Source organism: Coregonus clupeaformis, chromosome 21 (assembly GCF_020615455.1).
Source record: "Coregonus clupeaformis isolate EN_2021a chromosome 21, ASM2061545v1, whole genome shotgun sequence".
Classification (NCBI taxonomy): Eukaryota; Metazoa; Chordata; class Actinopteri; order Salmoniformes; family Salmonidae; genus Coregonus; species Coregonus clupeaformis.
This window is the reverse complement of record NC_059212.1, coordinates 41,332,900-41,348,786: the sequence shown is the minus strand read 5'-3', so window position 1 is coordinate 41,348,786 and position 15,887 is coordinate 41,332,900. Positions and strand designations below refer to the sequence as shown.

Here is a 15,887-nt window from a genome sequence, read left to right as displayed (position 1 = left end):
TCAGAGAGAGTGATTGGCTCTCTGTGGTGCTCTAAAAACAGGAACAGATGGGGGAGTGTGAAAGGACAGTGTGAAGGGGTGACTAGGGGCATTGGGGGTGTATGTGGGGGAGAGAAACAGAGGGAGAGATAGGGGGGTTGGGGAGAGAGAGAGAGAGAGACAGAGAGAAAGAGAGAGATGCAGAGGGGGAAGAGATTGGGGAGAGAGTGAGAGAGACAGTGAAAAGAGAGAGAGAGAGAGAGAGAGAGAGAGAGAGAGAGAGAGAGAGAGAGAGAGAGAGAGAGAGAGAGAGAGAGAGAGAGAGAGAGAGGAAAGAGAGGAAAGAGAGGAAAGAGAGGAAAGCAGGGGGTGGGGTTGGTCCTGAAGGAAGATGACAAACCCTGTTACCTCTCACTCTCCCTGTCTCTCAATTTGATGAGCTGCCAAACATCAGTGTGTGTGTATGCGTGCATGTAGATATTCTTCTTCCGTGATTTATACAATAAAGGTATGCTAGCTAGTGAGTCATATTTGAGATACAGTGTGTGTGCACATGTGCCTGTGTGTCAAGAGGAGAAAGAGGGGAGAGCAAGGCTGAGCAAGACAGATGGAGAATCGGTGCTTACAGGTACTTGTGTAATACAGTTGAAGTCGGAAGTTTACATACACTTAGGTTGGAGTCATTAAAACTAGTTTTTCAACCACTGCACACATTTTCTGTTAACAAACTATAGTTTTGGCAAGTCGGTTAGGACATCTACTTTGTGCATGACTCAAGTAATCTTTCCAACAATTGTTTACAGACAGATTATTTCACTTATAATTCACTGTATCACAATTCCAGTGGGTCAGAAGTTTACATACACTAAGTTGACTGTGCCTTTAATGTCATGTGTAAAATGTGCAGCGGTAGGACGGAGTCAGGCGCAGGACACAGAACTGAGTACACAACGTACTTTACTCTGAAAAAACAAACACTAATTTCCACGCAGGGAAAACACACCAGCTCACAAAAGTGTATGACACAACACAACGAACAAACACACACAAAACCATGTGGGAACCAGAGGGTTAAATAGGGAAATAATCATAATGCAATGGGAACCAGGTGTGTACAAACAAGACAAAACAAATGGAAAACAGAAACGTAGATCGATGGCAGCTAGAAAGCTGGTGACGACGACCGCCGATAGCCGCCCCCACAAGGAGAGGCACCAACTTCGGCGGAAGTCGTGACATTTAAACAGCTTGGAAAATTCCAGAAAATGATGTCATGGCTTTAGAAGCTACTGATAGGCTAATTGACATCATTTGAGTCAATTGGAGGTGTACCTGTGGATGTATTTCAAGGCCTACCTTCCAACTCAGTGCCTCTTTGCTTGACATCATGGGAAAATTAAAATAAATCAGCCAAGACCTCAGAAAATGAATTGTAGACCTCCACAAGTCTGGTTCATCCTTCGGAGCAATTTCCAAACGCCTGAAGGTACCACGTTCATCTGTACAAACAATAGTACGCAAGTATAAACACCATGGGACCACGCAGCCGTTATACCGCTCAGGAAGGAGACGCATTCTGTCTCCTAGAGATGAACGTACTTTGGTGCGAAAAGTGCAAATCAATCCCAGAACAACAGCAAAGGACCTTGTGAAGATGCTGGAGGAAAAAGGTACAAGAGTATCTATATCCACAGTAAAACGAGTCCTATATCGACATAACCTGAAAGGCCGCTCAGCAAGGAAGAAGCCACTGCTCCAAAACCGCCATAAAAAAGCCAGACTACGGTTTGCAACTGCACATGGGGACGAAGATCGCACTTTTTGGAGAAATGTCCTCTGGTCTGATGAAACAAAAATAGAACTGTTTGGCCATAATGACCATCGTTATGTTTGGAGGAAAAATGGGGTCGCTTGCAAGCTGAAGAACACCATCCCAACCGTGAAGCACGGGGTAGCAGCATCATGCTGTGGGGGTGCTTTGCTGCAGGAGGGACTGGTGCACTTCACAAAATAGATGGCATCATGACGAAGGAAAATGATGTGGATATATTGAAGCAACATCTCAAGACATCAGTCAGGAAGTTAAAGCTTGGTCGCAAATGGGTCTTCCAAATGGACAATGACACCAAGCATACTTCCAAAGTTGTGGCAAAATGGCTTAAGGAAAACAAAGTCAAGGTATTGGAGTGGCCATCACAAAGCCCTGACCTCAATCCTATAGAAAATGTGTGGGCAGAACTGAAAAGGCCTGTGCAAGCAAGGAGGCCTACAAACCTGACTCAGTTACACCAGCTCTGTCAGGAGGAATGGGCCAAAATTCACCCAACTTAATGTGGGAAGCTTGTGGAAGGCTACCCGAAACGTTTGACCCAAGTTAAACAATTTAAAGGCAATGCTACTGTGGTATCTGAGGAATGTATGACTTTGCTAATGGTTTCAAATGGTTTTAGAGGATGTTGACTCAGCTTAAAGGGAGCATCTGGGGAGTAGTTCTATAGGGGCACCCTAAAGCCGAGGAAGACTGTTAAGTGGCCTCCTGGGATTGGTCTGTAGGGAAAACACCCATATTATGTTACATAGGGCATAGGATATAAATACCACGGTTAAAACAAAGGAGGACAGAACAACATATTACAGATTGGGTCGTTGTTCTCCAGATGTCTGCAGATATCTGTAAATTGACGCTGTAACCCTTTGATATAAATAAACCTTTATAATCAAAGTACAGTGTCAGCAGAATTCTTGTTCTTACAGCATCTCAGCATAGTTTTCTCGACACCACACTACCAAATACTAATTGAGTGTATGTAAACTTCTGACCTACTGGGAATGTGATGAAAGAAATCAAAGTTGAAAAAAATCATTCTCTCTACTATTATTCTGACATTTCACATTCTTAAAATAAAGTGGTGATCCTAACTGACCTAAGACAGGGACTTTTTACTAGGATAAAATGTCAGGAATTGTGAAAAACTGAGTTTAATTTATTTAGCTAAGGTGTATGTAAACTTCCGACTTCAACTGTATATGGCACAAATAGGCTACATACTCAAGAACACACACATGCACACAGGCACACAGACACACAAGGGTTAAGCTGTTATGCATTGCCATTCTCACTCCCCTGCGACTTCATCACCTCACCCACTCATACTTCTCCTCCTCTTTTTCTCTCGCTCATTTCCTCAGAGGACAAATTACCGTGATTACCATCCTACCTCCCTCTGCTCCATTCTCTTGCTCCCTCGCTCTTTATTTCATAGATTTCACAGTGTGAGTATTTCTCTCCTTCTGGCGGTCTTTGTGTGCCCTGTTCCATTCTTTCTTTCACCTCCTCCCTCTTTCTGTTCTGCACAGTCAAACTATAATTCCCTCACTTTGGTCTTTCTCTCCTTCTCCTTCCCTAAGGAGGACTCTCTTTCTCTCTTTCTCCTTCCCTAAGGAGGACTCTCTTTCTCTCTTTCTCCTTCCCTAAGGAGGACTCTCTTTCTCTCTTTCTCCTTCCCTAAGGAGGACTCTCTTTCTCTCTTTCTCCTTCCCTAAGGAGGACTCTCTTTCTCTCTTTCTCTCCCTCTTCATTTGTTGTCTTTCTCTACCTCCCTCTCTCTCTTTCTCCCTCTCTCTATATTTCTCTCTCTTTCACCATCCCCTCATCCCTCTAACTCTTCCCAAGTCAAATTTTCTCGGTAACTGGCACACTCTCTGGGGAAATAAATTAGTAATATTTATGATGAAACCCTCTCTATAGCGCTGTCTCTCATCTCGTTGTCGCATAAAAAAGACACTCGTCAGACAATCTACCAATCCATCCATCACCTCGGTGCAGGCTGTGTCTCCACTCCCCTTGGCTGCCAAAGCTTTTAAAAGTGCATAAAACTCCAGATTGGGCACGGAGCACCTGAGTCCACATGTGGAACATCCTCACAGCCAACTGCCACTGAGCTATGAATCAATGTTCTGCCCTGGCTAAGGAGCAGCCCACATATGGCTCCTAGAACATTGTAGGGGTGTAATTTACACAGTGGATCTCGATATCCTGCTGGGTTCACAAGCTTTACAGGTTGTCAGGTTCCTGTATTAGGACATACCCTGACAGCTTTCAAAGCTGTCATACGGTAACAACGCTACAGTCCTGCTTGGCTCCTTGAAGAAAGTCATGAATGGAGGGATTGAAGGGAAAACCCAGGAGGCTTTTATGAGTCTCGTGAGGTCAGAGAATAATTTTGTGTTGCGGCCCGCAAACCATACCATTGTAACTTGTTAGGGAATATAATAATATTCACGAAAACCTGGTTAATTTATTTATTTATTTATTTAATCCTCACCCAATGGTAAATGCCATGTGAAATACAGTAAGCAGCACTGACTTTGGGAGAAAGAGGCTGGATTGTGAGTGTCTTTTAGGCCCTGGTATTTAATTGAGCAGAGCGGCGGGGAACCAGGCTTTGGTAGTGTCCTAACCCCCAACTGTCACACTGCAGCAGCAGGGGTACTAACAGCATTGAACAGACTGGAGGAGTCTGGTTTAATGGCAGCACTTCTCCATGGGTTACCCTCCTCTAATTTCCTCTCCCCTCATCTCCCCTCTCCTCTCCCATCATCTCTCATCCTCTCCCCTCATCTCCCCTCTCCTCCTCTCCCCTCATCTCTCCTCCTCTCCCCTCATCTCCCCTCTCTCCTCTCCTCTCTCCTCTACCCTCCTCTCCTCTCTCCTCCTCTCTCCGTCTCCCTCCTCTCCTCTCCCCTCCTCTCCTCTCCCCTCCTCTCCCCTCCTCTCTCCTCCCCTCCCCCCTCTCTCCCCCCCTCTCTCCTCCTCTCCCCTCTTCTCTCCTCCTCTCCCCTCTCCTCTCCTCTCCTCTCTTCTCCCCTCTCCCCCTCTCCCCCTCTCCTAGGATGCTTCAAAGGAGCCTGAGTGTACATGTGGTCTGTATAGAACCCTGCACATTGACACCAGAACTGCCCCCAGGTTGGCAAATTGGGTTTCTAGCTCAGAGCGATTGATGGGTGAAGTATACCTGTTAGAGTGTGTGTGGGAATGTGTGTGTGTGTGTGTGTGTGTGTGTGTGTGTGTGTGTGTGTGTGTGTGTGTGTGTGCTCGTGTGTGCTCGTGTGTGCTCGTGCGTGCTCGTGTGTGTGGGTGTATTTGTGGGTGTATTTACATTTTACATTTTAGTCGTTTAGCAGCGCTCTTATCCAGAGCGACTTTACAGTTAGTGAGTGCATACATTTTCATACATATATTTGTGGGGGTGTGTGAGCATGTGTGCATGTGATATGTGTGTGTGTGTGTCACTCACTCTGGGTGAAGAGAGGAGGGTTGTCATTGACGTCACTCAGCCTGACGGTGACAGTAGTGGTCCCTGAGAGACCTCCCAGATGGCCCCCCATGTCCTTGGCCTGCAGGACAACCAGGTATTGGTCCTGGGTTTCCCTGTCCATATCAGGCACTGCTGTACGCAGGATACCTTGGAAAAACACACACACCAAAGACAAAGACATAGTTCAAGATCCATCATTTCCACTATGCAGAATGACCTGATTCTGCTTCACATACAGAGGCTGCCTCTAGCTGTGCTCACCAAACCCAGCCAAACCAGGAGACTGGCAGCCAAATCACCTTGAAATAATGGATGCTCTTGTAAAGCTAGTGAAAATATGAGGCTTTGATGGGGTATATGTAGGGAGTTAACAAGCAACCAGCATAAATATCTGAGCAAATGTGATGTGGCTCTGGGATGTGTGTGTGTGTGTGTGTGTGTGTGTGTGTGTGTGTGTGTGTGTGTGTGTGTGTGTGTGTGTGTGTGTGTGTGTGTGTGTGTGTGTGTGTGTGTGTGTGTGTGTGTGTGCAGAATGAGACCTTCTGAAATGAAGAGAGAGGACAGAGTGGACCGGCTCTACATGCAAACCCTGCCAATGGATGAGCGCTTTAGTTAACATACGCTGGGCAGAATTAGGATAATATACCCAATTAGCATGCAAAGACCCACCAGCAGAACCCTCTTCACTCATACCAAAGGTCCCTCCAACAATTAATTAAATTGCATTACAATTCAATAATGGCATAGCAGACGATGTCTACCTATAATATCCCCTTGTCGACAAATAGAATAAACCCAACTAGTACACACACACGCCGACACGCACTCACTCAGCAAACAGACTTCAAAATGCCTAACTAGGCGACACACTCGTACAGTAAACATAAGGTATAAAAATGCAGTGTTTACTAGCTTGCAGGCTGTCAATCACGTAGTGAGGCAACAGAGGACTAAATGTGATGTTTGAAATGCCCATGGTTTCCTCTCAGGCAGTGTGCAGAAGACTTTCCCATCTGCCTCGGGGACCCTGGGTTGACACCAAAGCCCCCCAAAACACACAGTAGATTTTAGTGAAGAGACAGGTCCTTTGAGCCTTTTTAATCTCTTCCTTTAATAGTTCCCAAACCTTTTCTGACATCTCCCTTTGATCAGACATCTTTTTGTTTTTCCTCCTTCAAAAAATATAATTTAAGGCGGTTACTGCAGTTTGTTGGATGCACATAGACTTTGGCAGTCTGAATACATTTCTGCCATCTTGAACTGGATTAACTGAGAGGGTGCAGGAGGGGACACAGAGAGAGGGAATAGGGGAAAAGAGGGAGGGAGGTGAGAGAAGGGAATATGGGGAGGGGGTAAATAGAGAGGAATGGGCAAGCCTGACAGAGAGTGTGAGGGACTGAGAGAGGGATTGAAGGAGGGATGGGGATAGATGAGGGAGAGAAAGAAAGAGCTGTGGGGATACACACTGCAAAGATACTTGTAGAGGGAGAAAATGGTTGGCTGGAGAGGGAGGGAGTACAGAGGGAGGGAGGGAGCAGAGGGGAGGGAGGGAGTACAGAGGGAGGGAGTCGAGAGGGAGGGAGTGCATGCACACTAAGTGGAGAACAAGAGGCACTCACCTGTCTGTGGGTCCACAGAGAAGAACTGCTTTCCCTGCACCAGTGTGTACACCAGCCTGGCACTGTTCCCATAGGTTGGGTCGTCAGCATCTGTCGCTGTCACCTGAATTATAGAAGTACCTGAAGGAGGAGGGGAGAGAGCAGAGGAGTGTTAAAACAGCATACCACACACACAAACACTGACTGGACACAGCAGTACATTAACTCCAGAGAGCCAAATACACACTGGCTGACTGACTGAGTGATTGACTGGCTATCTGACAACCCCCACCTCTCTCTCTCTCTCTCTCTCTCTCTCTCTCTCTCTCTCTCTCTCTCTCTCTCTCTCTCACCCTCTCTCTCTCTCTGTCTTTCTCTCTCTCTCACCCCACTCTCTCTCTCTCTCTCTCTCTCACCCCATTCTCTCTCTTTCGGCAGCAGTGTAACAAATACTTTATTCACTTTCCTTCTCCCCTGCTGCTCACCTTCTTTCTCTCTCCATTCTGTCTGTCTCACTTCATTTCTCTGCATCTCTGTCACAATCCCCTTTGGCTCCCTCTCTCAATCGCTCTGTCTATCGGTTGCCCCCCTTTGTCTCCCCCCTGACTCCCTCATGTCATGAATCCCTGCCTCTCCTGACAAATATGGACACCTTTTCCCACCAAATAAATCAAAGACCGTCAGCTTTATGTGTGATATTGAAATCGTAGCAAAAATATATATATATAGTTTGGAAAAAAGAACTATGTTTCCCATTGGGCACTGGGCTGACAAGCTCAGAGGGAAGAGGGGATTTGTGGGAGCAGCTGTTGCTGTTTTCTGACATCAAAGCCCCAACAGTGTCACCGGGAGAGAGAGCAAGGGAGGGAGGGAGAGAGGGAGGAAGGAGGGAGGGAGGGAGAGAGAGACGAGTGAGAGAGAGACTGGGTCTGATTACTGATCTATCACAGGTATTTAAAAGAGCCTAGTGATGCACCTGTGCATCAGTCTATGTAACATAATAAAGAAATCTCCATAAAAATCTGTCAGTTTAAGCTAGAGATATCCATCTGCGATGGAAGGTGGCCGAGCTACAGTGGTGTTTGTCAGACCATGAGACATCCTGAAAATCGGTCTTCTCACTAAAACGTCTGTAGCGTTTTTTTTAGCTATAACTAATATGACCCCGCTATAGAAAGGGGAGACTCTCACGAACACAATGGTGTTCTCCGTTTTTCTCTATGACCCCCACAAGTGTCACGGGACTCGTCTGAAGGTAACCCTTACAAATGAATGGAAGTATGGAGATAGTTTTGTCCCAACAAAAATAAGGGGTTAAATATGTGTAAAAAAAACAAAAACAAGGCACATGGAAGATGGAGAGAGAAAGGGAGAGTGACAGGAGCAAATGTTTTGATGCACGCAGCAGTAAAATAATGATCAGAAAGACAGATCAAACAAGGTTGACTAGGGTTGACGCAACAAATCTATTGATATACAGTCTGTCTTGGTGCTAAAGCACAGTCACAATTTGGAATGATCATACATTCAGACTGAGATGTATTACCAGTGAATGGAGCAGAAGTCTATTCACACTGACTGGCACTGAGACATTCATACTCTGGGTGAATACCATAGTGATTTCTTTCCATGTGAAATACTGTAAGGCTATAGTAGCTGTAGAAATCATATCCTAGTATCCACTTAAAACTAACCGTGGGGATGAAATTCACATCACACAAGTTGTTTAGGGCAATCAAGGGAAGCAAACTCAATCTGAAATCATAGTGAAAGTGAGATGATGAAAGATATCTCAACCAATGTCTTCGACAGGCTGACGTTGTGTTATTGTGACTACTATCATTATCTTATTACCACTGTGGCATTGATGGTGGAAGATATTACCAGTTTTATGTAACAGCTCTTTGATAAGACTCTCATGGCTCCGCTATCTGCTAGTCTCACAGCAACCCACCGTACATTTTGAAAAGACCTTGGTAAATATTTCATCCCAGGTAAATATTGAAGCCATGATTGACTAAACAACTAAATCTGGGACCGAGTTTTGAAAGCAAGCACACATCAAAATGGATGAAAGGATTAATAAAATGGAAGCAGGCAGTAGCAGATAAAACAGACAACGGCTTCCCGGCTTCAGTACCTATGTTGGCCATCTCAGGCACGGTGGCGCTGTAGGGCTCTTCCTCAAACAGAGGGGGGTTGTCGTTGATGTCCTGTACTCTGATGATGAATGTGGACGAGGGCTCCAGGGCCCGGTCGGTCTGCCAGTCGGTTGCTGTGGCGATGAGGCGGTACTCGTCCTTCTCCTCACGGTCCAGGGGTTTGGTGACATGGATGTTGCCCGTCTTCTCGTCAATCACAAACACCGACCCCGCCCCCTCACCACGCAGCAAGTACTTGGTGCGTCCATCACCTCTGTCCATGTCAGTGTGCAGCTGAGAGAGATATAGGAGAGATATAGAGAGAGAGAGAGAGAGAGAGAGAGAGAGAGAGAGAGAGAGAGAGAGAGAGAGAGAGAGAGAGAGAGAGAGAGAGAGAGATATAAATAAATATATAGAGGAAGAGCTATAAGTTATAAAATAAAAGAGAATGAATCGAAGCGAAATAAAGGTGATTATATAGAGTGATTCTACACTGTGATTCTACACTGTGATTCTACACTGTGATTATACATAGTGATTATACATTGTAATTATACAAAGTGATTATACACTGTGATTATACATTGTGATTATACACAGTGATTATAAAAAGTAATTATACAAAGTGATTATACACTGTGATTATACACCGTGATTATACAAAGTGATTATACACAGTGATTATACAAAGTGATTATACACTGTGATTATACACTGTGATTATACACTGTGATTATACACTGTGATTATACAGAGTGATTATACACAGTGATTATACAAAGTGATTATACAAAGTGATTATACACTGTGATTATACAAAGTGATTATACACTGTGATTATACACTGTGATTCTACAGAGTGATTATACACTGTGATTCTACACAGTGATTCTACACAGTGATTCTACACAGTGATTATACAAAGTGATTATACACTGTGATTATACACAGTGATTATACAGTGATTATATCCAAACAAACACCCTCTGATCTATCCAGATCCATCTATGGGGCAATGGCCCTGAACTAGGATCATCATAATCTCAATATCCATAGTAATGCACCAGTTTAACTAGGCCTGCTATTCTCACAAACAGTTATCTCTGAAAGCTCATCAATCTGTGAAATACAGTTCCCTACTGCTGCAGCGATGAATGAAAGTAGAAATTTAGCGCGTAATAAGTTGAGGCCTAATCAATAATTTCCCAACTACTGAGAGTGTATTAAGGAGGGCAGGGGTACATGCTGTATTGATCCTGACTGCTGCTGGCCTACTGGCTCAGACCTGGCTGGTTGGCTGGCTGGCTGGTGGCTGGTGGCTAGTGGCTGGTGGCTAGTGGCTAGTGGCTAGTGGCTAGTGGATGGTGGCTAATGGCTGGTGGCTAGTGGCTAGTGGCTGGTGGCTAGTGGCTAGTGGCTGGTGGCAGGTGGCTAGTGGCTAGTGGCTAGTGGCTGGTGGCAGGTGGCTAGTGGCTAGTGGCTGGTGACTAGTGGCTAGTGGCTGGTGACTAGTGGCTGGTGGCTAATGGCTAGTGGCTGGTGGCTGGTGGCTGGTGCTCTCTCAAGCGGAGCAGGATAATAGAAGAAGGATCCGCCTCCCCCATCTCCATCTCCATCCCCATCTCATCTCCATTCCCATCTCCATCCCCATCTCCATCTCCATCCCCATCCCCATCCCCATCTCATCCCCATCCCCATCCCCATCTCATCTCCATCCCCATCCCCATCTCCATCCCCATCTCCATCTCCATCTCCATCCCCATCCCCATCCCCATCCCCATCCCCATCCCCATCTCATCTCCATCCCCATCTCCATCCCCATCTCCATCCCCATCTCCATCTCCATCCCCATCTCCATCTCATCCCCATCCCCATCCCCATCCCCATCTCCATCCCCATCTCATCTCCATCCCCATCTCCATCTCCATCTCCATCTCATCTCCATCCCCATCTCCATCCCCATCTCATCTCCATCCCCATCTCCATCTCCATCCCCATCTCCATCTCATCCCCATCCCCATCCCCATCCCCATCCCCATCCCCATCTCCATCCCCATCCCCATCTCATCTCCATCTCCATCCCCATCTCCATCTCCATCCCCATCTCCATCTCATCCCCATCCCCATCCCCATCTCCATCCCCATCTCCATCTCCATCTCCATCTCCATCTCCATCCCCATCTCCATCTCATCCCCATCTCCATCCCCATCTCCATCCCCATCTCCATCTCATCTCCATCTCCATCCCCATCCCCATCTCCATCCCCATCTCCATCCCCATCTCCATCCCCATCTCCATCCCCATCTCCATCTCATCTCCATCTCATCCCCATCCCCATCTCCATCTCCATCTCCATCCCCATCCCCATCTCCATCCCCATCCCCATCCCCATCTCCATCCCCATCTCCATCTCCATCTCCATCTCCATCCCCATCCCCATCTCCATCCCCATCCCCATCTCCATCCCCATCCCCATCTCCATCCCCATCCCCATCTCCATCCCCATCCCCATCCCCATGGCCCTGCTCAGGGGATGCTCTCCGCACATCAGCATTCATTCTCATTACAGCTCAAATGTGGACGGAATAGGAACCCTGACACAAGAGTGCAAAATTAGCCCCACTCCAAGAGTGTGACATTGTGACTTCAGAAGAAAAGTGCGAGTGGGGGCCGCTTGAAAGCATTGTTGCAGCTAAGCTCATTCGCTAAATGAAATGAAAATGGATACTCTGAATCAAAATATTCATTAGTTTTACAGATCCTTATTTTACTTTCTTTTTTTTTTATGGGAAAAATAGTCTAGATGTATGCCCCCCTTCCAGTGAGTAAACGATTCACATGGATGTTGACAAGTGTGTTTGCGCCTGTTAACCAAATATAACTTTTTTATACGTTTCCATTCTGACTGTCTGCAGAGTTGAGCTAAACAATTCTGTATGCATTATGGTTATACATATTATATCATTCCTCCTTCCAAAACATGACTTCACTGCCAATTTCGCAGAATCATTTATAGAAATTGAGCAGAGGGTAATGCTCCTAGTCTTACTACCACTTTATTCCAAATAAATTGGCAGTGAAACGATGTGGTGGAAAGGGAAAAGGATTGGGAATAGACCTGAGTCAACGTGTAACAGCTGGGGGGCCTCTAAGGTTGTCATGGATACTGGGGGCCTTTAAGGTTGTCACGGATACTGCACTTATAGTACACTCTGTATTAGTTATTTTGGGAGTTTTAGCTTTGAGGTCTTCTATATTCATCCTGGATGTTTTGGTTTGGCCCAATTGGCCTGCACAGTCAGCTGGTCAAGACCACCAGAAGAGAAGGTTCCACGCTCAGGGTTCTTAACGAAGGGTCGTTAATGGCCGAGCCTTAACGACGTGGCTTACCGAGGGGATTTAACAAGGCCCTTAATGAAACTCCTGCCACCATTACCACAGTGAGTGGTGTTTGTGATGATGAAAGGCCAGCCAATCTCTAGGCTGGGAGGTCCCTGTCTGAGGAGAAGTGTCCTCTCAAGATGTGCGCTGTAACCTGGCCACCACTGATCAGCACACAGTATATTGTACAACACACGGACCTCCGTATCACCCTCTTACCTGGCTCTCCCTAATCAGCACACAGTATATCATAAAACACAGGGACCTCCATAACACCCTGTAACCTGGCCGCCAATGATGAACACCAATGAATGTGATCAACACAGAACCAAGAGGTAAAGTATATCCTACTGGGAACCTCCATATCTTTGACCATTAGCTCATTTATATGGCCTCACTTTAACACACACATTTCACCAATAACATCATAAGATTGATGATGTAACTGCAGTACTATATATACAACCAATAACCCCATCTTTGGGTGTGTTCGTAAATTCGCTCTGGAGATCTACTTCAATTTCAGAGCACTCTCGTCTGAGTGTGCCAGAGCGCAGAATAACTGATTAATTTACTAACGCTCAACACCCGTTGAATATGGCCGGTGTCGGTAAACGTAGGCAAAGAAGCGTAATTAAATTGTTGCCAGCAGCACAGTTACAGTCACCAACGCTCTGGATAACATGAAAATAGCCTAACCAGCTCTGCAAGGGCGAGTAAAATGGTCAGAGTGAGGTGTTCTGTCATTTGTGTCTGGAAGTAGCTAGCAAGCTAGCCAACATTAGCCAGTTAGCTTGGGTGCTTGACTGCCATTGTGAGGTCAGAACACTCGGATCAACACTTTAAACATTAGGGGTTCAACAAGGGTTCTTCTAAGATCCTCAAAGTTCTTCGAAGAACCTTAGGGTTCTTGGCACTCTCCTTAGTTGGTGGGGGTTCTTGCAGGAACCTAACTGCCCAACTGAAACATTTGGATTTGAATTTGAAAGGACAGCAGGTGCAGGCACTTAACTGAAAAATGTAAAGATCTCCTCAATTTAAGGTAAGGTTTGTCCCTTGTATGATCTAAATTGATATATTTTTATGATGATACCATCTATCTTTTCATATTTGTGCAAATCTTTCTAAAACAGAAAATGGACACAATTCAATGGATATCAATCAACAAAGAGGTAAGAATATGTATGCTATAAGAATATGTTGAAGGCTAGCTGTATTGGGTGCAGATGACTGAACTGCTCACTTTTGTGTCTGTGTCTGCAGGTATACAGACGAGGAGGCATACAAAGGTATGTCAATTGGTATTGGTATGTTATGCAGATCACATGTACCATCCTCCTCCCTTACCTCTTCAATGAAAATCCCATAGGCCTCTACATTATGGACAAGGTATGTCTATGAAACCATTATCAAAACAGTAGTTTTTTTCATTCACATTTACCACAAAAACCAAGGTATGAATACTGTCATTTGCTTGTTTTGTTAAACATTTGTATAATTACTATTTTTTGGATTCACAGACTTCACCCTCCCTACACCTCTGATGAATATAACAGGAAACCTGTTCGTTCTCCATGCACTGCAAAATAATTCTGGCTATGGATACGGAGAACTTCAACACATTAACATCAACACTCCAGAGGATATACCCATTGGACTTGGGACCCCGCTGGGAGTTTACCTCATATTTTGATTTTTTTATTCTGCTTTGCCACTAAAATCATAATAAACACTGACAACTAAAATATTGTGTTATTGTTATGTGTATTATTAATAATAATAATAATAATAATAGGGGAGGGGGGTAGTTCAAAAACGAACCCCAAAAGGTTCTTCAAAAGGTTATTCGAGGATCTATTAAAAGGGGTTCTTTGAAGAACCTTTTTAAAGGGTTATTAAAATAACTTATAGGGGTTCCCCCACAGCTTCAATTTGAAGAACCCCAAAAGGATCCTCCAGGAACCTTTTCTTTTTAGAGTGTACACCTCGGCCAGAGCGTCCAGTTTGCGCTTTAAATTACGAACATTTACGAACGTCCAGAGCGCACTCTGAGTGCAATCTGGCACTCCAGATTGAATTTACGAACACACCCATAATGAATTCACATTTACCACAACTAATGTAATACGGCTTCCCTTAACTATACCAACAGCCCATAACAGTCGGATACATCATCAAATCCATTGAACGAAAAAACATTCACCACTGACCACAATAAATTACCAACTTTACCACAGCACCTTCACCCCCCTCTCTCTCTCCAGCCAGTCAGAGAGATGGGACTCAGACCTCATCAGTGGCAGTCTGCTCTGCTACAGTACTGAACCTGAGGAGCCTGCTGCTGTGTATGCAAGCATTGGCTCCCAGATCCCTAAATCACTTAAATTACTTACAGTTGAAGTCGGAAGTTTACATACACCTTAGCCAAATACATTTAAACTCAGTTTTTCACAATTTAATCCTAGTAAAAATTCCCTGTCTTAGGTCAGTTAGGATCACCACTTTATTTTAAGAATGTGAAATGTCAGAATAATAGTAGAGCTTTTATTTCTTTCATCACATTCCCAGTGGGTCAGAAGTTTACATACACTCAATTAGTATTTGGTAGCATTGCCTTTAAATTGTTTAACTTGGGTCAAACGTGTCGGGTAGCCTTCCACAAGCTTCCCACAATAAGTTGGGTGAATTTTGGCCCATTCCTCCTGACAGAGCTGGTGTAACTGAGTCAGGTTTGTAGGCCTCCTTGCTCGCACACGCTTTTTCAGTTCTGCCCACAAATGTTCTATAGGATTGAGGTCAGGGCTTTGTGATGGCCACTCCAGTACTTTGACTTTGTTGTCCTTAAGCCATTTTGCCACATTTACATTTACATCATTTAGCAGACGCTCTTATCCAGAGCGACTTACATATTGGTGCATTCAACTTATGATAGCCAGTGGGACAACCACTTTTATTTATTTATTTTTACCCTTTTTTTAAATTATTTTTAAAAAAATTGTATTTTTTTTGGGGGGGGTAGAATGATTACTTTATACTATTCCAGGTATTCCTTAAAGAGCCACACCTTTGGAAGTATGCTTGGGGTCATTGTCCATTTGAAAGACCCATTTGCAACCAAGCTTTAACTTCTTGACTGATGTCTTGAGATGTTGCTTCAATATATCCACATAATTCTCCTTCCTCATGATGCCATCTATTTTGTGAAGTGCCCACAAATTATGCTGTCACCCCTGTGCTTCACAGTTGGGATGGTGTTCTTCGGCTTGCAAGCTACCCTTTTCCTCCAAACATAACGATGGTCATTATGGCCAAACTATTTTTGTTTCATCAGACCAGAGGACATTTCTCCAAAAACTACGATCTTTGTCCCCATGTGCAGTTGCAAACCATAGTCTGTCTTTTTTATGGTGGTTTTGGAGCAGTGGCTTCTTCCTTGCTGACGGGCCTTTCAGGTTATGTCGATACAGGA

The 15,887-nt window shown here is 44.9% G+C and overlaps 1 protein-coding gene across 1 annotated transcript in view; it reads right to left on the bottom strand.

The window, feature by feature from the left end:
• The window catches only part of LOC121535647, a 174,984-nt gene that overhangs the window by 47,024 nt on the left and 112,073 nt on the right, over nucleotides 1-15,887 (bottom strand). Inside the window, exons 3-5 of the mRNA XM_045205909.1 lie at nucleotides 9,036-9,330; nucleotides 6,917-7,036; nucleotides 5,277-5,444 (exon numbers count right to left, since the gene is read on the bottom strand). Of these exons, the coding sequence (XP_045061844.1) occupies nucleotides 5,277-5,444; nucleotides 6,917-7,036; nucleotides 9,036-9,330 (583 nt within the window). The remainder of the gene's footprint in view (nucleotides 1-5,276; nucleotides 5,445-6,916; nucleotides 7,037-9,035; nucleotides 9,331-15,887) is intronic.